The sequence below is a fragment of the Xenopus tropicalis genome, chromosome 5 (genome assembly GCF_000004195.4).
Source record: "Xenopus tropicalis strain Nigerian chromosome 5, UCB_Xtro_10.0, whole genome shotgun sequence".
Taxonomy (NCBI): domain Eukaryota; kingdom Metazoa; phylum Chordata; class Amphibia; order Anura; family Pipidae; genus Xenopus; species Xenopus tropicalis.
In genome coordinates, this window is record NC_030681.2 from 116,642,600 (window position 1) to 116,670,385 (window position 27,786).

General features: G+C 37.3%; 1 protein-coding gene across 6 annotated transcripts in view; it reads left to right on the forward strand.

The window, feature by feature from the left end:
- plch1 (phospholipase C eta 1) overlaps positions 1–27,505 on the forward strand; it is a 115,829-nt gene extending 88,324 nt beyond the window's left edge. For 2 of the 6 annotated variants that reach the window (XM_031902336.1, XM_031902337.1), the window contains 13 exons: positions 4,162–4,227; positions 7,875–7,960; positions 10,493–10,573; positions 11,072–11,169; positions 14,315–14,494; positions 16,082–16,189; positions 17,735–17,859; positions 18,979–19,063; positions 21,567–21,713; positions 21,891–21,970; positions 23,300–23,359; positions 23,758–24,112; positions 25,272–27,505. In XM_031902336.1, the coding sequence (XP_031758196.1) occupies positions 4,162–4,227; positions 7,875–7,960; positions 10,493–10,573; positions 11,072–11,169; positions 14,315–14,494; positions 16,082–16,189; positions 17,735–17,859; positions 18,979–19,063; positions 21,567–21,713; positions 21,891–21,970; positions 23,300–23,359; positions 23,758–24,112; positions 25,272–27,154 (3,354 nt within the window). In that variant the 3' untranslated portion in view covers positions 27,155–27,505. Of the gene's footprint in view, positions 1–4,161; positions 4,228–7,874; positions 7,961–10,492; positions 10,574–11,071; positions 11,170–14,314; positions 14,495–16,081; positions 16,190–17,734; positions 17,860–18,978; positions 19,064–21,566; positions 21,714–21,890; positions 21,971–23,299; positions 23,360–23,757; positions 24,113–24,964; positions 24,993–25,271 lie in introns of all 6 variants that reach the window. The other 4 variants (XM_031902339.1, XM_031902338.1, XM_012963444.3 and 1 more) reach the window with 4 other exon arrangements.
- The last annotated feature ends 281 nt before the right edge of the window (positions 27,506–27,786 follow it).

The following is a 27,786-nucleotide window of genomic DNA, read 5'->3' on the forward strand; positions in this document are numbered from 1 at the left end:
ACTTTGTTGACAGTTAAGGGAAGGCTCTTTTATTTAACATGGGGGATGATAAAAAAATTAAGCTGGAGTTGGTAGAGTCAGATTGGGCAGTGGGGCACTGGTAAAAAACCTGGTGGGCCTTGGTTCTCATGGGCCCCATTTTGGCCCTCGTCAATCCATCCCCCCTTCTAAAAGGAGGAAGTGCAGTACATGGTGGTGGTGGTGGGGGGGTACATGAAAGTGTAGCAGCTCCTGACTGGGGTGGGTGGCCCCTAGGCAGCAGCCCCAGTGTGCCCTGAACACCCCAGTCTGACACTGCAAACGTGAATGCTTGAGTTAAGAGAGCCCATTCACAACATGCAGCATCTCACCATTGGCTTGCTAGACAATAAAAAAAAATGGACTAATTTGTTCCCATGTGGTGGAATGCATAAAAAAGCCACCGCTCCAGAATGTGTGTGAAATTGCTTGTGAATAAGAGCCCTGTGTAAAACCATTAAGGTGTTTGGGAATAGCTCATTTTCAGTCTGAATGTTATGGTAAGTGAATTAGATATTTGGATTCTGACTCACAGCATGGTGTGTCATAATTCTATACATGTCATTGGGGCTTAGCAGTAGGGCTACTGATGCTATAGGGTGAGAACTAACAGCTGAATGAGAGAGATTTCAGAGATTCAAGCACCTTATTGTGATTCACTTTATTTGCTTGAATGGCTGATTTGTATGAAGTTATTTGCTCAGCTTTATAACTATTTGTTCAAGGGCCCATATGCAAAGGTGGTTTTTTGGGGTTTGACGCATTTGGGACACAGGTTTGAGCTCACCTAAGCAGATGAACTAACTGATCCCATTTAATTCTGTCTAGAACCCTTAACCCTTCACACCTACATTTTAGTCCAGTTTGTATTCTTATGTGTTTTAATGCATATTTCTGCAATATATAAAATTAGAGAAATGCCTGCTAAACTTATAAATACACATGGAATGCAATATTTGGCCCTAATTTAAAACCCATCCTAAACTTTGCATGGCTTTAAACCTTGGCTGTCCTGGAGTTGGTGCATTATAAGAGCCATTGGTTGGCTGGACAAACAGCAGGAGGGCTAGTGTTTCATACGCTTGCTGTACAGCTGTATATATTGACTGCATTTCATTCACAGATCATTGAGGCGCTGCTGTTGGAATAGAAACACATTCCCTTTTCTAATTATTTCCCAGAATCTGTCTCTTGCTTTCCACCTGCTTCACTATACTGAGCTCATCTGCTTTGATAGAATGGATGGTATCACAGTGTGTGGGAGCATATTTGTTATTAAAAGAAAAAAAAAAAATCAAAGCTTTAATTGTAATCACTGTACTGTAATTAGAACACACACTTCTGTTTATGTTATATTATTCAACAGTTCATTGTTGCTTAATCAGCTTATTTAAAGTTGCCTGCTATGTTTTTGCAGAGTGTTTTCATAATTCTGCTGCAGCTTCTATGAATATTTATCACTTGAATGCTTGATTTCAATATACTATTTTGTATTTCTTTTATGCATCTATAAGCAAATGAAGACAAAAACAATCAAGAAGGATAAACATACTTTCCTGTAGGGCATACATGTAATATTGTGCCTTTTGTTCAAGGCAACTAAACAATAAAGTGTGGATTTGCAGTCAGTCTTCATTTGTCCACATACACAGTTGCATGTATGGAATCCTTTATCCAGAAATTCCTTATCCATAAACGATAATGACAGGATGGCCATCTCCCACAAAATCCGCATTACTAATTTTTAAAAATGGTAACTAAGCTACATGAATGGGTTTATTTAATGTATTCATTTTAGCAGACTTAGGTCAGGGGTACAGGGGGAGATTATTCGCGCCGCGACAAATCTCCATTGTCACGGGCGACTAATCTCCCTGCAATGCCATCCCACCGACTAGGATATAAATCGCCAGTGGGATGGCATACACATCGCTGCGATGTTTCGCAGTCGCCCGAAGTTGTCTTGAGAGGAAACTTCAGGCGACTGCGGGATATCGCAGTGACGCGTATGCCATCCCACCGGCGATTTATATTCTAGTCTGTGGGATGGCATTGCTGGGTGATTAGTCGTACGAATAATCTTCCCCTGTACCCCTGCCCTTAAGATATGGTTATCTAAATTATATCAAGATCCCTTATCTGGAAGTTTTCAAGGATTTTGGATAATAGGTACCTGTATTATATATGAGTTTTGGTGAAGTGGAGCCCGTGAATTAAGTGCAGATATAGGATGGGTCTGTTATCTGTAATGCTTGGGACCCCAGCATTTTTGTTTTTCTCTAGTGGCCCATTTATATTGGAAGCTGAGTGAGAGCCCCTGTATAGTGGTTGCCAAGGAGATATCAAGGGCCATAGATATATTGAAATGTATTTAAAAGTTGCTAATAGTGTTATAATGTTTTATGTTATGTTGAAAGTTATTCCAGTTTATGTGCCAACTTAGTAAGATTGATTAATAGGTCACATATTATGATATAAATGCTCTGTTTATTAGGTATATAAATATATATACATACTTTTTTTGCTCATGTGAGCATTGCCCTTTAACTGGGTTCCTACTGTTGTCTCTGGGTAGATGGGGACTGATTTGTTTTGCTGGAATGGTAAATAAATTCTGTCAGCTTTTGCCTAGAAGTCCTGAGGGATGCTTTGTTGTAGTAACATTCAGATGGCTTGATCAAGACAGCATCTGTCTCTATATTGTATTTTTGGCTTTAAGATACAGTGGAAAGTCATTAATAATTGAAGCCCAAAATAATGTTGCAACTGTACTTATAATTATGTGCATTTTAAAACAATACATATTTTTGTGTGATTTTGACAAATAGGACACATTAAATGTGGAAAAACAGAATTGTGGGAGGGGAAAAAAGCAACAAAACCAGTATTTTTTTTTCATGACCAAACAAAAACAAGAGATCCTCTGCACTCACCATTATCAATATATATAGGACATTAAGACATTCTGTGCATTAAGCTACCAAGATATGCCCTCCCCTCTTTTCCCCTGAACCACCATTTTGTGATGTGCTGTGTGCTCCCTCAGAGATCACCTGACGGGAAATAATGCAGTTCTACCTGTAACAGGAAATAGTGTGAGAGTAAAAGACAAAACTTCCATTACTGCACGTTAATTGGCGATGTGCCCTAATATGTCTGTTTGTGTACAGTATGAATCATGTGATCCCAGGAAGTGGCCTTAATTCTCAATATGTCAGTTTTCTATTAAAGAGTACCCAATGGCACATACTACTACAAAAGTATTTTTATGAAAATGGTTTAGATGAAAGCAGGGTTTTACATATGAGCTTTTTTATGCAATATACATTTATAGAGACCTACATTATTTGGGTGTATAGGTTTCCCTTAACACATTTTACAAAGGCACTGAGTTTTACCTGCAACTTACTTGCAAGATTAAAACCACCAAATGGTTGCCCTTTTATTGTCCCATTGGGATCACCTGAATGTATCTGAGAAGGGTGGGAGCAACAACATGGAGCTGGTCACTGCTCCTGTATAAACTATAGCAAAAAAGGGAAAGTTGTTCTAATTGGGACAATACAGGAAAAAGTGTGTGAATTAGAAGGTGGTAAATACAGTAAAAAGAAAGAGGAAATGGGTGTTGAGAGGAAAATTCTTCACTAAACGAAGACAAGTATATATCCTTTCAAGTCATAGAAAGAGAGAGAGAAAATAACTAGTTCTTAATGAACATAAGTTAGAGCAGATCTTATGTTTTAATCTATAGAGTACAGGTATGGAATCCGTTATCTGGAACCCGTTATCCATTTTTAAAAATGATTTCCCTTTTCTAGGTAATAATAATAAAACTTTACCTTGTACTTGATCCCAACTAAGATATAATTAATCCTTAATGGAGGCAAAACAATCCTATTGTATTTAATTATTAAAGATTAGATCTAGATGCTTGTTTAATGACAGCAAATAAGAGCTTCCAATATACAGTAGTTTCATATTTTTAATGTTTTAAAAGTTATCTTGCTAATTACTACTGAAAGCAGTATTTGTGTATAAAAATATTTTTTATGTACATTTATATTGTGGTGTTTGTGATAGTGAGGTATCAGGGTTAATATCCACATATCACATTTATAACACTTCTTTTGTTATTTATTGCAGAATGATGACACAAAAGATTGTGGAAAGTCTAAAAGGTCTTCAGTTGGAAGTATTGCCAAACACAAAGTAAGTCCACTTGGCTAGATCAGTAAATATCTTAACATGGGGACTCACCAGGAGCCAGAAATGGCTAAAAAGAGGCCACATCTTTTATTTACATTTTATCAAATAAATAGGACCTTACCAGCCTCACCCCAAGGCAATATTCAAAGGCAGAATTCCATAAGAGATGTATTAGGCTGCCTCTACCTACAGAGAGGATGGCCCCAAACTCTGCTACCAGCAGGAGCTGCATGTCCCACCATGAGAGACGTTCAGCAGCCCTGCTGCCGTTCATGAATCTGCAGTGTCTCTATGATAGGAAATCCAAGCAGGCTGTCACCTAGCAGGATGTATCTATCAATCCACTGTGCAGAACCTCCTTTCTCCCTCTTCTAAAATTTCCTGTGTAGTACTCTGGCAAGGTCCTACCACTTCAATGACAAATAAAACTTAAAATACATTACCTGTTTTGATCCAGAGGAAGGCAAAAAACCCAGCCTGAAGCCTGTGCCAATTATGCCTCAAGAGGGAAAAAATTCTGTCCTGGCCATTCAGACTTTCCAAAAGATTCACCTTACAAGAAGCAACCCTTATTCTGTCTTCATTGGGATTGATATTTATGTAATATTTTAACAGGGTTATATTGCTTTTTTAATCATCTTTGTTCAACATTAATATTATACATGCATTTATAGAATACATGGACAATGTTAGTAGAAACTACCTAGAAACGCTGACTACTTGTATAGAGAAACCAACTCTACAGTGCATGTTGCTCTGATGTTAAATGGCATTTTACACAAGTCACACTCCATGAGCAATTTAGCTTTTCATACTTCAGTTCCTGTGCACATTAGGATCACTGCATAAGCAACGGTCTGTCCCGCTGGCAAGCAATATCACCAATGTATTTGGTTTTTCAGAGGTTATATCTTACATACATATCAACAAATAAATGTCAAATGCTATTTTCTTAATGGATATTGTATTTATTTTATATTTCCCTTGTAATCTCTCTATGGTATAAAGGCTAAGCAAAATAAATATGAGCTATGCTCTTTTTAAAATAAAGGTCATGCATAAAACAGTTTATCAGAGAGGGGATGCAAATTAAATATGCTGGATGCCTGGACTATGGACACATGGAAGCCATCATTATATTTAACCCTCTTTTTTATCTTGTATTTTTTTTACTTGCCTAAAAAATCCCAGTGCTTGATTGGAAAGGCTGGGCAGCATAAGTTTTGGGTGTAGTTCCCCCAGTCTCAACATAGACATTTAATATGTGTTAAATAAAAGATTGTTACCATATTTTTCTGTGCAGCTCTTATGTTTCCATGGGAGTGTAATCAAAATAACTGCTCAAATATTAAACTGGATCCAGCTTCACATAAGGGCACTTGGAATTCTCATCCATTGACTTCTACACATGCAGTAACTATGGTGTGTAAAAATGCATTCATTTGTGCTTAGACATTGTCCCTGGCTTTATTAGAGGCAAATGGATAGAATTTATGAGGGTCCTTGTGAGCAGTGGGATATGACATTTTTGCTCTTGTGTATAAATAATAGATCTCCACAAGGCCTCAGTTTAAGAGAAGTGTTAAGTTAATTTTTATTACTCTGTAGTGTTTCCATTTGGAGATGTCAGGAATGTTCAGTCTGTCTGAGGAAGGTGTGTTTTGGCCCAAAATGTCACAACTTTATTAATAATAATATAAACAAAGGGTGGTTTTGTCTCTATACATGTTTATGTCTGTCTGTGACGTATTTAGGAATTTAATTTGCACATTGGGTGCACCTTGGCAAAATATTGTGTATGCATTCTTGTGCATTTTGACAAAATCCCAGTGTGTGGTAGTATGTTGTTTAACTATTATGCCATCCAAACTCTGTAATTTACACAATTATTTTATATCTTGCATAACCCAAGTCCAAGAGAATAATTTAGGAGACAATAAAATTCCACCATAAGAAGCTATGTAAAAAAAAAAAAACATTTTCAGTGGAATTCGACACTGCTTTTTGCCAAGTACAAAGCTTTATTAATACACTGGATCTTACATAATGATGCCTGGCATACAGGCACTGATGTGCAGTGTATTTGTTTGCCATTTGTTTACATTGCTAATAAATAGGCTCTTTAGCGTTCTCTGTGAGTGCTTATGGCTGTATTTACATAGTTCATAGAAACAAATAACCGGAGCGCATATATGTAAAAACAAAAGACAAATAATGATGCAATAACGTTTAAATATATGTCCTAAGTGAAACTCTCACCCAGAAAAGAAGCAAGTGCTCAGTAAAAAACTAGGAACACCTTATGCAGTGATGCAAAACTGCTTACCAGATGGCAGTAATTTCAGGCCAAATACAGGTAATGGCCGTTTCCTCAGTGAAGGCACAAAAAGAGAAAAGCGGCAAATAGTGCAATATTGTTTATTTCAATAAACTGCTAAAAGCAATATTACTTACAGAATGTAGAAGAAACATGGGTTCTTAAATAGCTCAACGCGTTTCACGTACTATCGGTACGCTTCCTCAGGAGCACAAGAGAACAAAAAATTGATTTACATAGACCTTTCTGATAAAGCTTACTTAGTTTTTACCTTTCTTTCTCCTTTAAAACATTTAGAACCATTTCTAAAAAGTATGTTTTTATTTAAAGGAGACATTTTATATAAAGTTCATATTCAGTTATAATATTCATCCTCCCTCAAAATGGGAAAGAAAGGAAAAGATGCAGAAAGAAAGATGTTTTGAAAGCATTTTAAAACTGTCATTATATGAGAGCTGCAGAGACAACCTCTCTGATCAGAAGCCAGAGCAAAATGGAACATGGGAGTGTTGCTTCAGTCTCCCACAGGAACTGGTCACAGCACTGACTGACAGGCTTTACTCAACAGTAGCAGGGAAAACCCCCTCCCAGTTTCCTCCTTCTGTGTCTCTCTGCTTGTGCTGCTGCCAGAGGATAGGTGGGGGGGGAAGAGGAGCCAGTAGAGCAGGAAAAGACAGACTGTGACATCGCTAAGCCCCGCCCACCCTATGCATACCCTATACATTAGAGGAGATTATAGACAGATACGGGATGTTCTTTTTTCGCATAAAAACGATCAACACACACAGATTAGAGGAACGGAGCTTCCATTTGAAGCAGCGCAGGTGGTTTTTCACGGTGAGGGCAGTGAGGTTGGGGAATTCCCTTCCTAGAGATGTGGTAATGGCAGATTCTGTTAATGTCTTTAAGAGGGGCCTGGATGAGTTCTTGTACAAGCATAGTTTGTTTGTGAGTGTATAGATAAATGGTAAATATAGGTTGTGTGTGCTGGGTTTACTTGGAAGGGTTGAACTTGATGGTCTTTTTTCAACCCTATGTAACTATGCATATTCACTGCACTTTAAGTAGCTCTGCTGTGTTAGTGAAGTCTGTCAGGGCTGCGGCTCCCAGCCACATACTGAAGAGTCTAAACCGTAAGCTTGCATAAGGTCTGGGTAGAGCACAGTTTTCAAGCAGTTATGGACATATTTGAAGCCAAAGGTGTTAAAATAAAAGCACTTCTATTTTACATTATTTTACATGGTTTAGTGCATTGTAAAAATGTATGGTATATATCCCCTTTAAAATTACCTGCAGTTTGATTTAGCATCTATGATATTTGTCTTTCCTACAGAAAGCTTCCAAATCCAGGTCTAAATCTTGCAGTACTAGTGATGATGAAGATTCATCGCCAAAAGAGACAACAGCACAGGCACACAGGTCAGTTCTTTGCAATTATGCAGCACTCTTTTACTCTTAAAGCAACAATTTAGATCTTATAATAAATGAATTTAGTGTTGAAAATAATCTTAGTACTCTCAAATCCATTTATTGGGACATATAACTAACCTGTAGGCTGATGATTTGTTTATACAGGTATGGTATCTGTTAGCAAGAATGCTCAGGGCCTGGGATAAGGGATCTTTCCATAATTTGGATCTCCATACCTTAATTCTACTAAAAAATCATTCAAACATTAATTAAACCTAATAGGATTGTTCTGCCTTTAATAATTATAAGATAATAGGCAATTTAAGTAATACTGAAGGGGGTAAATCATATATAGGATGAATTACTGCTTATGATGGTTGTAACCCCATTAATGTTTTAAATCTTACCAGGCCAAAGGCTTGTGAAACAACTGAATTAAATACATGCACTAAAATTGTCAGTGAGTGCTTGTACAGAATAGCACAAGCAGGTGCAAGAGCTAGGTGTATGGCATTTAAATGGGCACAGTTCTGTAAAGTGCTATGGCTACTTTCCATAAATGAGCCTTAGTATGTTATGTGGCAGTAAAACCAATAACTACACTATCATTTACAGTTAATTATCCAGGGCAAGTAGGCATAAAGGATAACCAATACACAATCAGGATCTTTAATCAAAGGACAAAATGTTTTACTTGCCTGTTTAATAGAAATCAATAGATTGTAAATGATGTTTTGGTACTGCTTGTGCTTTCGCATGTATGCTGTGTTTTAAAGTGCTTGGTAAGTAAATTCAGTGAAAATGTTTTATCTTGAACTCATCAAACAGTCATTTTATTGGAATTGCTTTCTTCAGATCATCTTGTTGCAGTGTAATTGGATTCTCAAGGCACCCAGCTTGCAAGGAGCAAATCCGACCAGTTATATGTTCACCACTGTCCTCATATGTCTCAGTTTGTCCTGTTGCTTCTTTAGCTCAGCCACTGAGTACACCAGGGATAGCCAACCTCAGCTGTCAACATGCCTCAGTATAAGAATGGCCCCTGCAAATGAATTGGCCTACAATATATCAGTTATCATAGCAGTCACTCTAGCAATAGCTGTCAAACTACATTTTGACTCTCCCTGGTCTACTCTTTTCCAACTCATATCCATCAATGAGCCAAAGTTTATTTGAGGTTGTGCTTCCAATTTATGAAAGAGGATCAGTGAAAGGATAAAACTCAACTTCTCATAATGTACAGATGCAGCCATTATCACCCCAGAAAGAATTCCGGTTATCTTGAGCCATCTGATTGCACCAAGGACTGTTTGTTAATGCCAGCATCATAAGATATCGGTTTGGAATAACCCTGGAAACATGTAGGAGGCTAGATTTATTCGGATTATAAACAATGCATGAATTATTGTTTTTAAAGGGGTGTCACTGTATATACTCTCACATCTTAAAGAAACTGATTAGTTTAGAAGAGTTATTCCTTGAGATGTGTTTGGCCTTTATTGATTAATTCGATTTTGCCATGGGATATAGCCAAATACAGGATGGCAGTTGGCATGGCTTGATTGCCGAGACAATACAGATAGGTACATGTTATTAATAATCACACTATAGTGCTTATAGCTTTGGCAACACAAGTTTATACAAGGGGCCTCCAGAAGAAACATTTCTAATCATATGAAAAAAAAATCTTTATTTATAGACATTTTCTCTAGCAGGAAATATTGAATTTTCTCACCACCAATCCAAGAATAGGTAAGGCTACATCTGACCCCTTCTTCAAGTCCAATATACCTCAGCTTTTACCTTTTCCTTTCTGTTTCCCAAATTTCTTTTCAGTTTATAATGGTATTAGCCTTTTTTCTCTTACAACCTTAGCTGAGATTCTGCAGCTGTGAGAATTGAAGAATTCAAACACTGAGTTTATTTTTTAATAAATGAAATAACCCCACTACTGTTCTGCTGGCACACTGAACATATTTAGCTGATTAAGTTCTAGAGTGACAAACCGCATAACTTAGATCTGATATTCAGAAAACATATAGAGAATAAACAAAAGCCATTAATATACTAGTACTTAGGGAAAACATAAAGGAAAGGTGCTTATATATAAACCCATACCTATCACCCGCTTTTGCCCTGTCTTTCAGCTGCAAAATATTTCATGTATTATATCTACAGGGGTGTGGAGAAAAGCAAATGATGGCAATTGAACAGTTGAGCCTAACACCAATTTCAGAGCAGTGGGTTTTTTTTAATCCTCATAGGAAGCATTTCATATTACTCACTTTCCTCTACCCATTTGTTAATCACTTGCATTCCAACAATTGGAGCAGCATGTTGATCATGGACTTATAACACAGACATTAAAAGCAATCGTTTTTACTTTGCACCAATCTGTGTTTATTTTCTGCCTTTGCTACGTCTTTTGTGTTTGTTCCTATCTTCTTCTTTTTTTCTTGCCCTGTGCTAAATTTCTGAGAAATATTGGAAATGAATGGGGTGGGGTAGGCAATTGAAGACATTACTTCATAATTCCTGTAGGTGGAGCCAAGCTACATATGGCATCTTGCTTACTTGTGCTTGGATTGGTGGAGAGGAAGATGTTGAATATGCAAATTACAGGTAAGCAAATATGGTCAAATTTTAAGTAAAACACCTGGACTGGTTCAGAAGAATTAAACACAATATATTGCATTTATAATTGTATTGTTTTAAAATAAAGTTTTTCATTCTGTCTTTACAGTGACAAAATGTACACTTTTAACATTATTCATTAATTACAAAAGTTGATTTAAAAGGTAGCCAGAAAGTAATATTATTTATGGCCAATCTGATATTATACCTTGTCTAGAATTTCAGTTATTGGAAAGACTACAAACGTTTTGGCATGTTTGGTATATCTGTTAGAAATAAGGGCAGTTTTTTTCCTTAATAAGATCCAGCATGGGGAAAAAAACGTAGCAATTGGATTCACTGTTGGCACCCTCTGTTGAATCCAACATTCTGTGTCCTTTAAGCACTATATGCTGAATTCTCAGCCATACACAATATCATATTGTTGCATGAGGAAGATAAGTAGCAGTAGTGTGCATATTCAAATGAAAAAATATAACTTAACAGGTTGGGTCGTCGAAGGAAGACAATGAAGTTATGTCGAGCTTTGTCAGACTTGGTTGTCTACACAAATTCTGTGGCTGCACAAGACATTGTAGATGATGGTAAGAAATAATCTCTTAAAGGTTTTTTTTAAACTGCTGGGTATTTTATTTTTTTGTTTGCGCATCCCTGGGCCGGAACTAGGGGTAGGCAGAAGAGGCAGCTGCCTAGGGCGCAACGATTGGGGGGCACCAGGCAGGAGCCTCTCCTGCCTACCCCTAGTGCTACTTTGTCATTGCCTCCGCCGCTTGTCATTAGCGGTGGAGGCAATGACCGATCTAATTGCACCGCCCCCCCCTGCACCGCCGCCTGTGCTTTGGCGCGCATGAGCCGTTCGGGGGGCGGGGAGGTGGACGGAGTTGGCCGACCGGGTTGCCTAGGGCGCCCGGTAGACTTGGCCCGCCCCTGGCGCATCCTCTCAGAATTAACATGGATATATTATATATTATAATGCATAATACTTAAAAGTCTCTTTCAAAGACACTGTGGGTCACCAAGCCTCGGGTCAGACGGGGATTCCAGGATCCCACCAGAATACCTTGGACCTACTCTCCAAACTATTTTTATTCTTCTAGTTTCTTTTCTTAACATACTATAATCTATCCTTCCATCTATTTAGCTTTTTTGTAGCCATACAGAAATAGAGAATGACCGTAAAATAGGCCAAATGCTTAGACGCAGGAGGCCCTATTGGAGCTTTGGCCCACAGGAGCTTTCCTGGTATCCCCATGGGCCAGTCCAACACTGACAAATCCTAACCCCACACAAATCTTGCAATGAAGCCATAGAATACTAAGACTCGATCTAAACACAAAGAATAATAATAATCAGTAACTGTCCAGCCTACTAAATAAAAATCAGATCATTTTTAAATAAAGATCAGATCATTTTTCAACATTAAAAATAAATTAATACATAATCCTCACTTATTAGTATCTGTAGACAATGATGATTAATCCTTATGGCTTTACATTTGGCTTTTGGTCCAAATGAATAAAAAAAGTCAATGTGGACTTCCACGTGTAAGGCCATTAGTTGGATACTGAGGAGTGTCAGCCAGTGTATATCCATTGGCTGACCCTCCATGGGGACAATCATTGAAATGTCATGGAAGTATGTATCCTGCAATGTATAAGGCATGTTAAATGTGTGTTAATGTATGAATGTGTATTGTTGAAATGTGTATTATTGAATGCAACATAAAGCAGGCAAGTAAGTAAAGAATACTGAGATCTGAGGTCCTGCAAAAGCTGGATCACTTTATCTTTTCTGCACTGTTGCACCTATTCCTTTAAACCCCAATGTATTTTTGCTTTGCCCAGAACAACTAGGGGCCTTTGTTAAAAGTTGCAGAAATGTAAAATGATATTGCAATACTGATTGGCAGATTTTATTGTGTATTGTAAATCTAAGCAATGATGTCACAAATATAAACAAAAAAGTTGTGCAGTTCTGAAATCATCCATAAAAAACTAATATTGTTATTGCCTGGAGCTAAAACATATGGGATTTACGCGCAAGAGAAATTTTCTGTTCTTTTGCTCACTCCTTAGAATCTTCTGCTTTATAAATATGCAACCAATTTGGCTCTGTTTTGAGGCATAAAATTAACATAGTTCTTTAGAAATCGTTCCCTCAGGGTAATGTACCTTTAACGTTATAAAAGCTAAATCAGGCAACAATAAAACATTTCCGGTGAACAAGAAAGATTCTTTATTGTCGCAGCATTTATCATTATTTCATGGTTTGCTGACATGCATCCAAACAATGCTCTTCATCCTGCTTGAAGAACAAAATAGTTTTTGTATCATTACAGCAGAGAACATGCGTATGCACAAAAGGCATTTTTTTAGGATTTTCTTTCCCATAAGTGCTGCTTTTGTTGATAATTTACATTCAGTGTGTACTTGTGGAGGAACAGTCTGAAGCTGTGCATTTTATAATAACAAAATGAATCATTCACAATAAAAAGGGCAACATTAGTTTTAAAGTCCTGGTTTATACCATCTATTATTCCAAATTATTCTGTAAGCTAGCTGCCTGAGGATCCCACTAGACCTTTAAAAAATAATGTCTAGCTTCTTTTAAATCTATAGCAGCTCTCTTGTCATTGCAAGTGAACCTCTGTATATGTGCATGTATAAAGGTGGCCATACACGTTCAGATTTTAGTCTTCTTCCGATGAACGCTTTCCTCTTCAATCGTACTTTTGAATTGTATGTTTAAACCCCGTAAAACAAACATTCAGACTGAAATTGTAGGATAAAGCCCTAAAAATAAAAAATCGGAAGATATTCTGAAATAGCTGATTGTACAAAAGTGACTTTCTGGAAATGCATTGTAGGTCCCCCAAGGATATCATGAGATACATTATACATGCCACTAAATGACCGATCGCCGTGGTACGAAAATTATCTGGATGATAATTCAGAACCCACACAGAGTCTGAAAACCATATGAAACGTAGTTTCTTACAGCAGCCCCTCTGGCATTTGCCTGAATCCACAGTTGGCCAGTCTGGGCCTGATGTTGCACCATAATGAGACTGAGTTGTTTAAACAGTTTATTCTGTATTTACTGTATGACCTGGTAGAAAACTCCAGACATGAACATGAACAGGAACATGAGCTCACTGCTTTTTTAGTAAGGCTTCTGTTCACTGAGAGCGGAAAAGTGAAGGTAGGATAAGCAGACTATATTAGGGTGACCAGAGTACTTGAAAATTCAGGGATACATCTAATAAATACATGTTGCAGGACAGCACTGATTGCATTTAAATTAAACTGCTGTCATTTCAGGCCTATCAGCAAGATTTGTTAGACATGTCCCTGAATTTTCAAGTGATCTGGTTACCCCTAGACTATATCTTAAAGTTACTTGCTGAGATTTTATTGGTGGGTGTGACATGTTAAAGAACAAACCCAATATTCTGGTAATTAAAAGCCAATAACTAAAAGTTTTACTAAAACGTCTTTTACAATGAAATGTGAGCTATAAATACTCTATCCATGCAGCATGCTAAGAAAGCAGGGAGAATCAGCAGATCCTAATAAACAAAACAAAAGGGCGATTTACAGCACTGAAGGACTGCATAGGGGTAATAGCCAAAATGTACCACACCAAAAATAGGTTTTCTTCAGTTCAGTTTTGTTTCTGTCCACTAATTAGTTTCTGTCCATTAATTAGTGTTCTTAATTCAATTTACAGGGACCTCAGGAAACGTTTTATCCTTTAGTGAAACAAGAGCACACCAGGTGGTTCAGCACAAATCTGAGCAGCTCATGTTGTACAATCAAAAACAATTAACTAGGATTTATCCATCTGCATACAGGATAGACTCTAGTAATTTTAACCCAGTGGCCTACTGGAATGCAGGAATTCAGCTTGGTGAGTACATAACCTTTTGTTATTTGTTGTATTGTTTTTTCCTCGTTGTATAATTAGCATTCTCTGTAGTTCTCTTCCACTACCTGTGTATTAGTTGCTGGAAAAATTAGGTATTCCTCCTATGTGTACATTAAATAAAAATAGGGTAAACATAAATATGAAACAGAATAAAGTTGTTTTATATGGTAACATACAGGCTAGGAAAAAAACAGAAGTCCGTCTAGTTCTACTCTCGAGTTCTTTGTAATTAGATCGAGTGGAGGCTAGAAGATAGAGTGGAGGCCAAATTAACCTCCAGCAGTCTAGCTCATGGGCAGGAGAAGGGAATCCTCTGGCATACACCTATCTTCTATCATTCAGGGCAAGTGGGCAGGACCCCAAGAAGACACAAAGAAAAGGTAGCCCTGTGCTTAGTACTTTCTAATCACAGACAATTATAGGGCTCTCTTGTGCCTATGTGATCAGTGCTCTGTGAATGGGCACTAAAAAGCATAATTTCACTCCCACACTTGCACCTGTATCCATTGTAAATGAGCCATACAGTGTGAGAGGTAGCTAAAGGGGAACTCCGGCTTCACAACCAAAATTTGTTAAAAAGCCCCAAATAACACAAAAAAAACCCTAATATCCTAAAATCCTGGCAAGGGACTAAAAAATAGATGTTACAAATAGTAACAACTTCTCCACAGCTTACAGGCAGCATGCAGGAACTACATAACCCACAATGCATTGCACTGTGATGTTACTTTCATTACTGGCATCACATGTGCAGGGAATTGTGGGATTGGGAGGGTGCAGGCTGAAGGCAGGCTGAGGAAAGTCGACTACTGTTACATTTTTTTCTCAAAGTAGTCAGCCAGATCAGCAGGTGAACAGGGGACGGGGCTTAGGTAACTGTTCCAGACAATATCATTACATTAAAAATCATGAAAAGGCTGCATATGTTTTAATTGATGTATATTGCAAAGTTGCTTGAAATTATGTTATTTATATTAAGTTGTGTTTGGGTGGAGTTCCCCTTTAAGTGGCAGGTTAGTTAGCAAAGCTGCAACACTTGGAGAGGGTGGGTTGAGCACTTGACGAGACGCAAGGATAGAAAGGCACAGGGTGCTGGGGAGAAATAGGCTTTAAGACAGCTGCATTACTTGACGAATTCTATGTATGTCCTGCCAGATTCAATGTTTTACCACCTATAAAACATAATTTTTATAACATTTTCAGATTTGTCTATAAACAAAGAATTGTACTCTCTATCTCAGGTTAAAAGGAAATGTAGGCTGTAACTATTCAGCCTTAACTGAAAGGGAGGTGTAAATATTTGCAACTGTTTTCTAAGGTCATGTTTCTACACAAGAAAATGCTTGTGGCTCTATGCCCTTACAGGGCTGTAAAACAGCATTTTTGCTTACGTTGTCTATAACAGTAAGAGAATACGAGACTTGTAGCAAGCACTGGCTTCCATCAGACTGTGGGAAACTGGGTTACATCAAGATAAGATTCTATTTTTAATGTCTTCTGGGACTGCACAGACTAGTTGTATTAAATAAAAAATTAAAATAATTAAATTCACTTATTTTATATCTCCAGTTGCGTTAAACTATCAAACAGAAGGACGCATGATGGAATTAAATCGAGCTAAATTCAAGATGAATGGTGGTTGTGGATATGTCCTTAAGCCCCAGCAGATGTGCAAAGGTATTGCTCTAATTTATTTGTATGCTGTGATGTTGCTGTAGCGCCCATATTATTCTTGCATGGAACAATACACAAAGGGCAACTGTACCATCTTTGTTAGGTTTATGAATTTTCAATCTGCATTTTGAGTTTAACTGTAGAGCCTGCCTTTACATTATAATCCATAGAAAACCCCTTGTTCAAATAATATGGACAGGGATGAAAATCCGATGCCACTGAACAGGGAGACAAATACTACAGCTTTTGTTTCTACAGATGTAAGGCATACTTTAAAAAACATCTATGAAGAGGTATAATGAAACCCACTCTAAGCCTTTGCCTCTGTGATTTACTTTGCCTTTGTTTTTATATCTGGGATAGAATATTGAGCTGTCCCTCAGAACTACAACTCTTTTTGGAATTGCAGTCTCATGCTTCTCATGCGTCCTACACACTCTTGCATATAGCATGGCATTGGCCAATGTGCATTTTTTTAAGATATGCAGGTACAAGTATAGGACTCGTTATCCAGAAAACTAGGCACCAAGGGTATTCCGGATAAGGGGTCTTTCTGTAATTTGGATCTCCATACCTTAAGTTTACTAAAAAATCAATAAAACATGAATTAAACCCAATAGGATTGTTTTGCATCCAATAAGGATTATTTATATCTTAGTTGGGATCAATTACAAGATACTGTTTTATTATTTTATTATTTATATAATCAAATAATTCATTTTTTAAATTCTTAATTATTTGATTAAAATGGAGTCTATGGGAGATGGGCTTTCCGTAATTCAGAGCTTTCTGGATAATGGGTTTCAAGATAAGGGATCCCATACCTGTAATGTGATTAGCAAGTATGTTTGGAGGGTACTTAATTACTCTGTATAGATTTGTAACAATACACTATGCTACTTTGTGTAGAGCCATATGGGCAAATCTTCATTGACTCTTTTGTTGCATTAAAAAAATAAATCCTGCTGAATTTAGGTGCAAATGTCATCTCTTTCAGCCCACAGTATATTAATATCATATCAGCATTCAATTCTCTAGGAGCAAGTGCATTGTGTTTGAAGGCAGTGCTTATTCCAGTGCCCTCTTGTATCCACAGTTGCACCCAGTTCAACAGAGCAGGCACTATGTGCAACTTGTAAGGAACTTAGACTGAAATCTCTGTGGGGCAGAGACCTACTGTGTCTCTTACCGCATAGCACGTAATGTCTGTATGTTAATACTGTTATTTATTATGTATGTCCTCCTTGTGTGTACCTTTCTTTATTGTAAAATTGTGCATAGGTGAATATCCTAGTAGTGCAATATACAATCCAGTACATACAAATATCTGAATGGGGCATTCTCCCACACAAACCAGTTTATTAGACATTAAAATATATCCTTTAGCGATATTTCAAAAGCAAAACATAACATTTACCATGAAATATAATACTGCAATCTTAGCTCTTCTACAATAATGAATGCATTTGATTTATTTTATATGTGATCTTTTTGAGCTGACTCCAATCGTATGATTTTTACATATTTAGTGTTCCTTTTGAATTTTAGGTGTATTTAACCAATTTTCAGCTGACCCTCTTCCTGCCAGCCCAAAAAAGCAGTTAATTTTGAAGATAATCAGTGGACAGCAACTTCCCAAACCACCAGATTCAATGCTTGGGGATAGAGGAGAGGTAAGGCTAAGCTTCTAACCTAGGTTAGAAGGTAAGTAGGTGTAGGTGTCAATCTTTAGATGCTACCCCTCACATAGTTCTTTACTTAGTGCTCCTTAAATGCATAACTATGACCCTCAGCCGCTTGCTAAAATAAAATCATTGTCCTTCGTCCATAAAATCAATGTCCTGCCCACTGTAGCCATCTTCTATAGTTATCATTGCTGTGTCAATCATTGCTGTGTCCAGCAGCGAACAAGTCAGTGCCGGGCCCCCCAGCAAAAAACAAAATTCCAAGGCAGCTGGCACACAGCCACTGTTACTTGGCACACCTGCCTACCTACTGCCTGCCTCCCGCTCGACTTCCCCGCTTGTCACTGTCCTCGGTAAGAGAGCAGCTGGGCCCTTCCCCCTTGATGTTTTTTTTTAAACTTCTTAGCTATAATGGAAGCAGACCCTGTGGTCCAAGCCCCGCTGCAACTGTGGGGTCTGCTTTCTCTATAGTCACACCTCTGGCTGTGTCCCCAATCACAGCTGTAACAGGGAAGCAGATGGATATTGCAATAGAGACATAGTGCCTAGTAAGTGAAAGCAGTTGATCAGTATGTTGTACTGAAAATAGGGTCTGAAAGCTGCCATTAGGTAGAGTGCCAAGTAGTGATACATTAACAATAAGTGGCTCTTAGTAGCTGCAAGTCGGGTAAAAAAGGGGAACGTAAAAAGTTATATTATACAATAAGTTATTATACAGCTATTCCAGTTTGTTAGAATAGGCTGGATTCTTAATTCAGAACTTGAACTGGAGTCAGTTTTGTCTGCAGGAAAAGTTCAGCCCCCTTGGTTTGAAATTGTCGGAAATGTGGAAATGACAAGCCATTCTACTTCAGGTGTCAGAATGATATGGCCCTGAGGCCATATATGCTTTAAAATGCTTCACCAAAAGCATCATTTCTCTTTTACCTTTGCTAAGCCCATATACTGTAGGTAAATGCAAACATGTAGAGAAAGGATGCTGTTATATGTGACTGTTTATTGGAGAGGGACCTTGTTTTATAAAGTGGTCACATTTAAACAGTACATAGTGTGGGGTGCATGTATGGGCTATATAATAACCATTTCTCTAATCTGGTTTTTGAACAGATCATTGACCCTTTTGTAGAAGTGGAAATTATCGGCTTGCCTGTGGACTGCTGTAAGGAACAGACTCGAGTAGTTGATGACAATGGTGAGATTTTTCCTTCATACTGATCCATTCGCATATTGACTGTAAACCTGTTGGAGCAAAATAAAGGCCGAAACAAAATACCTGATTTGTGCTCTAGTGCTATGATTTCTTCTTCTATTAAACTGACGCACTGGGTAAACTGACCTCAGCTCAGTATCCCATAGCAACCAGTCAGAGACTTTTTTGTTATTCTATCTACAGCAGAATGATCGAAGCTCATTACTGAGCTAAGCAATGCTTCAGTTTGTATGATATGTCCAGTCAAGACAATATAGTTTTGTATTGAGTTTTTCTCAAGGGGGTGGTTCACCTTTAACTTAACATTTAGTATGTTATAGAATTTAGTTTTTTAATTGTTTGCTTTCTTCTTCTGACTCTTTAAAATGGGGGTCACTGACCCTAACATCTAAAAAACAAATGCTCTGGAAGGCTACAATCTTATTACTTTTTATTATATATCTTTATATTAAAGCCCTCTCCTATTCATTTAGCTGCCTTTCATTTAAATTGATGGCTAGTTGCTAGGACAATTTGGACTCCAGCAACCAGATAGCTGCTAAAATTACAAACTGAAGAGTTGCTGAATATCGCTAAATAACTCAAAAACCACAAATAAGAAATAAAAAACCAACTGCAAATTATTTTAGAATAGCATCCTCTACATCAGGCTAAAAGTAAATTTAAAGGTGAACAACTTCTTTAGGCTTAATGCCAGAGCAGGAGTATGGCGTAAATTTTCAGCAAGCTGAAAAACACTTGCTGAAATTATGCGCCATGCGCTCCTACCTGTGCCTGCACCGGTGTGAATGGAATACGCTCAGGTGTAGGCACATGTTGCTGAAATACGCATAAAAATTAGAGACTTTGGATTCTCTCGCATTTTTATGCAGATATCGGCTACATGTGCCTGCATCCGAGCATATTCCATTCATTCCGGTGCAGGCACAGGTAGGGGCATATAGTGCGTATGGCGCATATTTTCAGCAAGCGTTTTTCAGCTTGCAGAAAATATACGCCATACGCCAGGTGTGGCATCAGCCTTAAGTGTTCCACAAGAAGCATAATTAAGGAAAAGCAAACAACCAGCAAAGTCAGAGAAACTACAATGCACCTAAGAAAAACTACCTGTTCTAGAAATGTGTGTGTAATATGCCATGTTAGATTAATGTGATTAATGTTCTATTACCTGCAGAGCTGTTGTGCTTGCGTTTGGAATTTTAATTGGTTTATTTCTTGTTCAAAATGTGGCAAAATGTCTTTAATGAATCCAATAATTTGTGATAATGGAAACTGACCAGAACCAGTTTTAGGGCAGGACAGAAATGTCTTTAATGAATCCAATAATTTGTGATAATGGAAACTGACCAGAACCAGTTTTAGGGCAGGACAGAGGACGTTTTTTGTGGCCCATAGAATCACAGGGCCATTAACACTGGGGTTATTGTACCAGTATTTATAAAAGGTACTGACACTTCTAACACACCATAGTGGATATTGGGACTGCTTCATCCACTGTCGATTAACTCTGCTAACTGCCTGTAGCCCTAGCTATCTACAGAGTCCCTTTCTGCAACTGGAACCTTTTTGTGGTTCTTACACCAGCCAGACTCTGAATATCCTTCATGTTAAAAAGGCTAACTTAATCCTGACTGAACCACTTGCTACTTTAACCTACTCCCACAAGATCACTAAAGTAGGGTTATTCACCTATAATCATCTGTCTTAGTGCAACCCCTCTCTAGGGAAACTCACTTAAAACGATTCCATTTTATCATGTTTTTTTAAAATTCTCAGTATCTGTCACTGTTGTAGTTAATCATTTTTTTTACACTTTGCTTATCCTCCTAATTTGCCAGATGAGCATAAATGTAAATTGCTAACTGCTGGCTTTTTGAGTTGAAAGCATTAGACACAGCAGAGTGCCTCCCTACTAATTAAAAGTAACAAGCTAATATGTGTAATTTCAAGCTGAGGTGCAATAGTTTAGGTTTATAAAGAACATTGGTAATTAACATTTTTTAGCAGTCCTACAGCAATGTATCATATTTAAAAATGAGATTGCTTTAAAACCATTGGTAATAAAAATATCATGTAAGGATAATAGTAAAAATCAGCTTCCTTGTCATCTGTTATAATCGGTGCTTAGTGATGTACTTTTTTTGTCACATGACTCACTGGAACTTGTGTATTATAATAAATAATGCACTCCCTAATGTAAAATATGAGGACATTAGAAGTCACCTTGGCTTCCATGACCTGTGTAAAAGCCTTCTGCCTTGTCCTTTTCTATGGTCATGGAACTACTCAGACATTTAAAATATCCTTATATTTAATAATAGGAGTTATATTATTCACTATATACATAACATACTTATAATATGTTCATAATCTTAATCTCATTTAGATATGTTTTACCAAAATATACAAATGCATTTTAAACTCTTAATTCTTTATGTCTGAAATATATAATAAAAATGATGTATCACCTGATCTTTTTCTTTAGGTTTCAATCCTGTATGGGAGGAAACTCTTACCTTTACAGTTCATATGCCAGAAATAGCATTGGTAAGGTTCTTAGTATGGGACCATGATCCAATTGGCCGGGATTTTGTTGGACAAAGGACTGTAGCCTTTAACAGTCTTATGCCTGGTGAGCATCTTTTCTCTTTATATATTTTGTGAGATTTGCTTCAGGTAATATAATACAAATAAATTCGCTGGCACCATTTGCTGTTTGAAGGAGAAAAAAAATAGCCTTTCATAATATTCCTAGAAAATGTCCAAATACTGTTCTTCAGTGATGTGCATATTTTTTTTTTCCCATCAGGATATCGGCATGTTTATCTGGATGGTCTAACAGAAGCCTCCATATTTGTTCATGTTACAATTAATGAAATATATGGAAAGGTAGGTAAATGTATGCTTTCACCAAAGTTCCAAGAACACTTAAGTGATAAATTCTTAAAATAAAATACAAAAATGTGAGTTCAGATATCTGAGCGTTTTTACACACTAAAATGACTATTAACAAGAATGTATTTCTGCCTAACATTTTCTCCTACCTGCTTATGGTGTAGTCCAAGTGATTATACACAAGAAGTAAGATCTATGGACTGAGACTTTACTCACACTGAAATGTAAAGCACAAGGAAAGTACTATTCGCTGTGGGGGTGGCAGATTTTTAGACTGGTCTAAGGAGTGAAGAGGACCAACGCAGAATAATAACATTGCAAATTGGTGCAAGCACAGAATAGTAACATAGTAAGCATACTGAGCATGATTGGCATTGCATCGTTACTATACTGTGCATGAGAATGGTCTTCGACAGCCACAAGGAGCCTCTTCTCTAAAAATGCACCGGCCTGGGTACTTTGTCTCTCAGAGTTATGCCACCATCTTCAATGATTTCCCAGGAATCCTTTGCAGCTGGCCAGGATCATTTTCATGCACAAAATAGTAACACTGCAGTTCAAACCATGCGCAGTAAAGCAACACTGGACATTTTACTATACTGTGCATGTGAATGGTCTTGGACATTGGCAAGTGATCCTTGGGAAACCCTTAAAGATTGTGGCATGGCGCTCATAGAAAGAGTACCACGGGCCAGCACAATTCACAATAAAGGTAACCGAAGGCTCAGATTTCAAGGTTATTTTTTATGCGGAGGTTTCTAATAAATTCCCCTGCCCCCTCCCCAGTCAATAGCACTTTCCTTGTCTTTTAAAATATATAAATAAAAATCACAGGAACATCTGCTGGAAGAAATTAATTATTGGATATTTCAAAATATACAGTTGCTTTTTTTCCAGTTGGCTATGGTGGTGTAAATGACTATAGTCCACAGCTTAATTTATGATACATATTAAGTCATGTTTGGTAATAGAGATATTAAGGTGGCATGTTAGTCGTTTGCATATAACGGGAAAATATACTAATCATCCCTCTGACAGGGCATGGAAGGGCATTTCATATGCAGAAGCAGCCTCCTGTCAGTTTTCTCTTCACTAACAATTTATCATCTTTTGTGATATTTTAATATGACTGTTTAAGATGCAGTCCAGCATTCCATACCTTCTGTATCTCTCTTTTACATATGCTTGACAGATACTTAAGGCTTGGTATCTGTATTAAGGCTTGGTATCTGTAAGTATTACTTCATACTTAAAGTGTATGCATTTGCCTATAAGACTGATTATAAACACATAATGTACAATGTATGTTTCTTTCCATTTCAGTGGAGTCCTTTAATCCTCAATCCCAGTTACACAATATTGCACTTTCTAGGAGCTACGAAGGTAGATGTGACTGCTGCCTGAATGGCAATCCCTGACCAAACAACATATCACTCTCACTTCAGTTCATCCCCATTCACACATTAAATAGCTGATCATTGCATGGGTGAATTTACCGTGTACACAGAGTTGAGTTTTCAACTAACTGTCAGACACTCTGTAATTAATTCAGTGTCACTGCTAATTAGAAAATGTAGGCAATTAGTGTCATAGTGGTTGTGGCTTTGTGAAGTCAAGCTTTTCATACACTCCATGGATCTGTCATACTAAGCTGATATTTATTGTATTTAGCTTGGACACCTCTGCCATTTAATTCTCCATGCATTATTCATAACGTCCACAACATTCTTCTTGTATCTAAGTACAACTCAGGCTTTTTTTTTTGTAATTATTTCTTTCAGAACAGGCAGTTTATTGGCCTGAAAGGGTTTTTCAATAGGAGTTCTAAGCATAGCTCTGTTGAGAGCAATAGTCATGTTCGTAAGAAATCAATTGGGGACCGTATCTTGCGACGCAGTGCGAGTGCTCCAGCCAAAGCCAGGAAGAAGACCAAGATGGTGTTTCAAGAGTCAACTGAGAGTAAAGACATTGTCTGTGAAACATCTGGTGCTAAAGAGAGAGATTTTATGAGAAAGAGAACCTCAAGGAGTCTGCAAGCACGCCCTGTTTCAATGCCTGTGGATAAGTTACTACTTGGGGCTTTTGAACCTTCAACATCAGAGATTTCTAAGGAGACTAGAAGTGACATAGCTTCAGGTAAAATAGCAAACTGTACCATCTGACCAAGCTGCAAACTAGTTGCAAATAACATGGTTATGGGGTTTTGGTCTACACATTTGGAATTTTAATATTCATATAAAATGAGAATCAGTAGGCTAGGAAAATAAACAGTTTCATTATAAATGTTTGGTTAGAGGTCATGGGCATTCAAAGAATCTACAAAAAGGCCTCATAAATGTAGTGTAAAGAAAACCTCTGTTTGTAAAAGATGACATCTCTGGTGGAACCTTACACATTTAATGCTCAAGTGGCACTATGGGCATTAGAATGGGGGTCCTGATATAAGAAGTGATATTAATTTATAATCACATTAGTAATGTCTTAGTTCTAATCTCAGTTTGTCTTTTCTAATGTCAAAACATTTTATATTTTGTTGCCACACTATTCCTGCCTCTCCTCTTCTACTTCTGCGCAACATTTAGCACCTTTTCTCATATAAAAATGTACCTTGCTGGGACTGACCAGTTGGGGAAGAGGTTCTAAGCAGAACGTTCAAACCACTTGCTCAATAACTGTAAAAAACACCAAAATGAGCCCAGGGCCTCAAATGTGTAAATCTAGTAAATAAAACTGCTGCTCCAATACACACATTGTAAAATATCACTTTGTTTACACATATACTGGCCATTTTGGTTAGTAAATTTCCCTTATTATCTATACACTATATTGTTTATAAATCTCACTGATCTCAGACCTTACTCCAGCAAGTTATAAATGTCAATGAAGAATCTGAAACTGGTTTTGATGAATGTATTTTTTGTTAAATATTACATATATGTAGTAATTGGTAGTTGCTCTGTTTTAACAGATCTTTTGTTATTTTTGTAGTATAAATCTGACTAGGAAACATCTTAAGGTAACTTAATATATTCAGTATGGTATCTCATTACCATCACATACAATGAATATTACATCACGTAGTGGATGTAATAGACATTTACATGGAACGCCAAGTCAAACAGCTACCTACTTGTGGGGTCATGTTTCCATTTCACATAAGCACTTCTTTGTACATTGAAGTATACCATGAAAATGTCCCTTCACCTTTGAACCTAAATTTACATTCTTCATTCGTCTGTGTTCAGAAGTGTTTGCAAAGCATTTACTAAAGTGTCCTTTCCTTGTACTCACTCAGGTTCAGCAGGGGAGATGCAAGCTAAGCACCAGGAGAAGCCAGAGATGACAAAACTGGATCTACCAGTTCATAAAAATAATCTTGCTATTCAACATTCTTCCCCTCTTTTTAAAGATTGTCACCAGACTGAAAATCCAGTAAATAAACCTGTACATAAAAAATGGAGGAGCTTACATTTAGAAAAACAAAACTATGATGATATTAGAGAGTTAAATGATACATTTACCAGTGAATCTGATGAGGAGATTTTAAAGCCAAAAGAAGGTAATGAAAAAGAAGCTATGCTGTTATTAGACAAAATGGAGTCCATCCCAGAAAACACCAAGCATCATGCAAAAGCTGATTTATTTTCTGTGACTGATTTATCAAGCACTATATGTACAGACATGAATCACTTACAGTCTACTGCACCTTTATTAGAAACTGATATTTCTCATATTATAAGTGAAGTTCCTTCAGTCAACGAGAGTGAACTTGGAAGCACGGTGTCTGCTTTAATAAGGCACTTTGAGATCACCGAAGACAAAACTAATTTGACATTTGTCTCAAGTTTGCAAGGTCCAAACAGCCAAAGCAATTTTTGTGACAATTCTGATGTGTTAATATCTGACCTTTTAAATAGAAAAAAGCACACAAGACAATCTTTACATTCAGCTTCCAACACTACTGTGTTCTCCAGCCCTGAAACAAGTGAATATTCTATATATACATTTATTCATGAAGAGCATGTACCTCCTGATGCCAATTACAAATTGATGGATGCAAACAATGGCATATCATCGTGTTCTAATTTAAAAAATAATTCATCAAACAGTTGGCTAGATAGTTCTGAGAGCCTACAGTTTTGTTCTCAATATAATGCAAACAGCAATACATTAGGTCTAAAATCAAAGCAAAGTAGGCCACAAGTTTCACTGAAAACATCATCAGGCTGTACAGATGAGAATGTCAAACAGATATCATCTCACAACTCCTTTCTAAAGAACCTTAATGTAGATAGTAATCCTAAGAGAATAGCGGATAAGAATTTCTTACATACTGGTGTCAATAGGTATGCCACACAAGCCTGTCCAAACTCTCAAAACACAGGCATTCAACACGGATCTGGTCAACTTTATCAAAACAGGCATTCAAGTTATAAACCAAGAGCAGATGCACCACGAGACAAACAGTATATTGCCCAGTCTGGAAACCTGCACAGCTCGCCCAATGCAAACTGGCCCAAACCTTCAAACTATCACATTCATTCATTACAAGGTATTAAACAGCCAAGTCCATGTATATCAAAAAGTCTTGGAGATCTGACATCAGACGATATATCTTGTAATTTTGAAAGTAAGTACAAACGGATCAACAGAGGGTTTCTTTCATCAGCTATTTGTCCGGAAAATACATCATTAGCTCAAAGCAGACCTCAGTCTACCGATGCTTTAACGGAACAGTTGCGCAAACTGATGTCTTTTGACCAAGACGACAGTAACAGGCCATCATATTATGAAGAAGAAGAATGGGACAGTCCTAAGCCACTTACAAGAAAGCTATCCTCAAGGAGTCAAAGTAGGGTCAGAAACATTGCTAACCGTGCCAAAGAAAGACAGGAGGCCAATAAAATAAAACAAAGCAATTTAAACTCAAGTGAAGTAGTCTTAAGAAACAAACGTTCCATGGCTTCTCAGCCCATCAACAGGCATTCCACTGGTTCTTATATAGGTAGCTTGTATAATAACTTTAACAGTGAAAGGCTAGAAGGCAGAGGTATACCAGAAGGTGCATGCACTTCCCATACACAAGTGTATAATGACCACATTGACACTGGCTTTACTTATCGACATGAGCCAAGCAATACTGATGAACCAGAAATTTATTTCCTACTAAGACTGTAATTTGTACATAGTCTGCTTTTCAGTGTTGTATACAAAATGTCTGATTTCACAGAAAAGTTTCATAGAAAGTGTTTTTCCTGGCCTTTTAAATTATATAGATAGATACATGATTTTTTTTCCATTTTAGTCTTCCGTTGGTTTAAGCTGCTTTTACTATGTAAATACTTTCTTGTAATTTTTCCTATATATATGTATTATTTTTAATTATGGATTTTATTGGGGAATTACATGCATGCATTAAGTCTGAAAATCAAAGCTTCTATGTTGTTACATGCATGTACATTTTAAGGAAACATTTCTGTAAATTTGAAAATATCTAAGGATATTATTGCAATAAAATATGTTTCCTTATTCGGTTTCAGTTTATTTGGCAATCTTTATGCAGCTGGGTTATACAAGAAAAGAATCTATTGAGTGTTTGTTGTATTGGCCATACCTAAATGAATCAGTATGTTAAGGAAATGGCATAAACATGGCATCTCACACTGTTTGGTACAGAGATACAGTATCTAGGACACACAATCTCCTGCTGCTATAGAAAATCACAGGACTGATGTTCCTTTACACTGGGGTTCAGAAGAGACTGATGGGAATCTTGGCTAAGCCTTTAGTGATTGGATAGTGATAGGGAA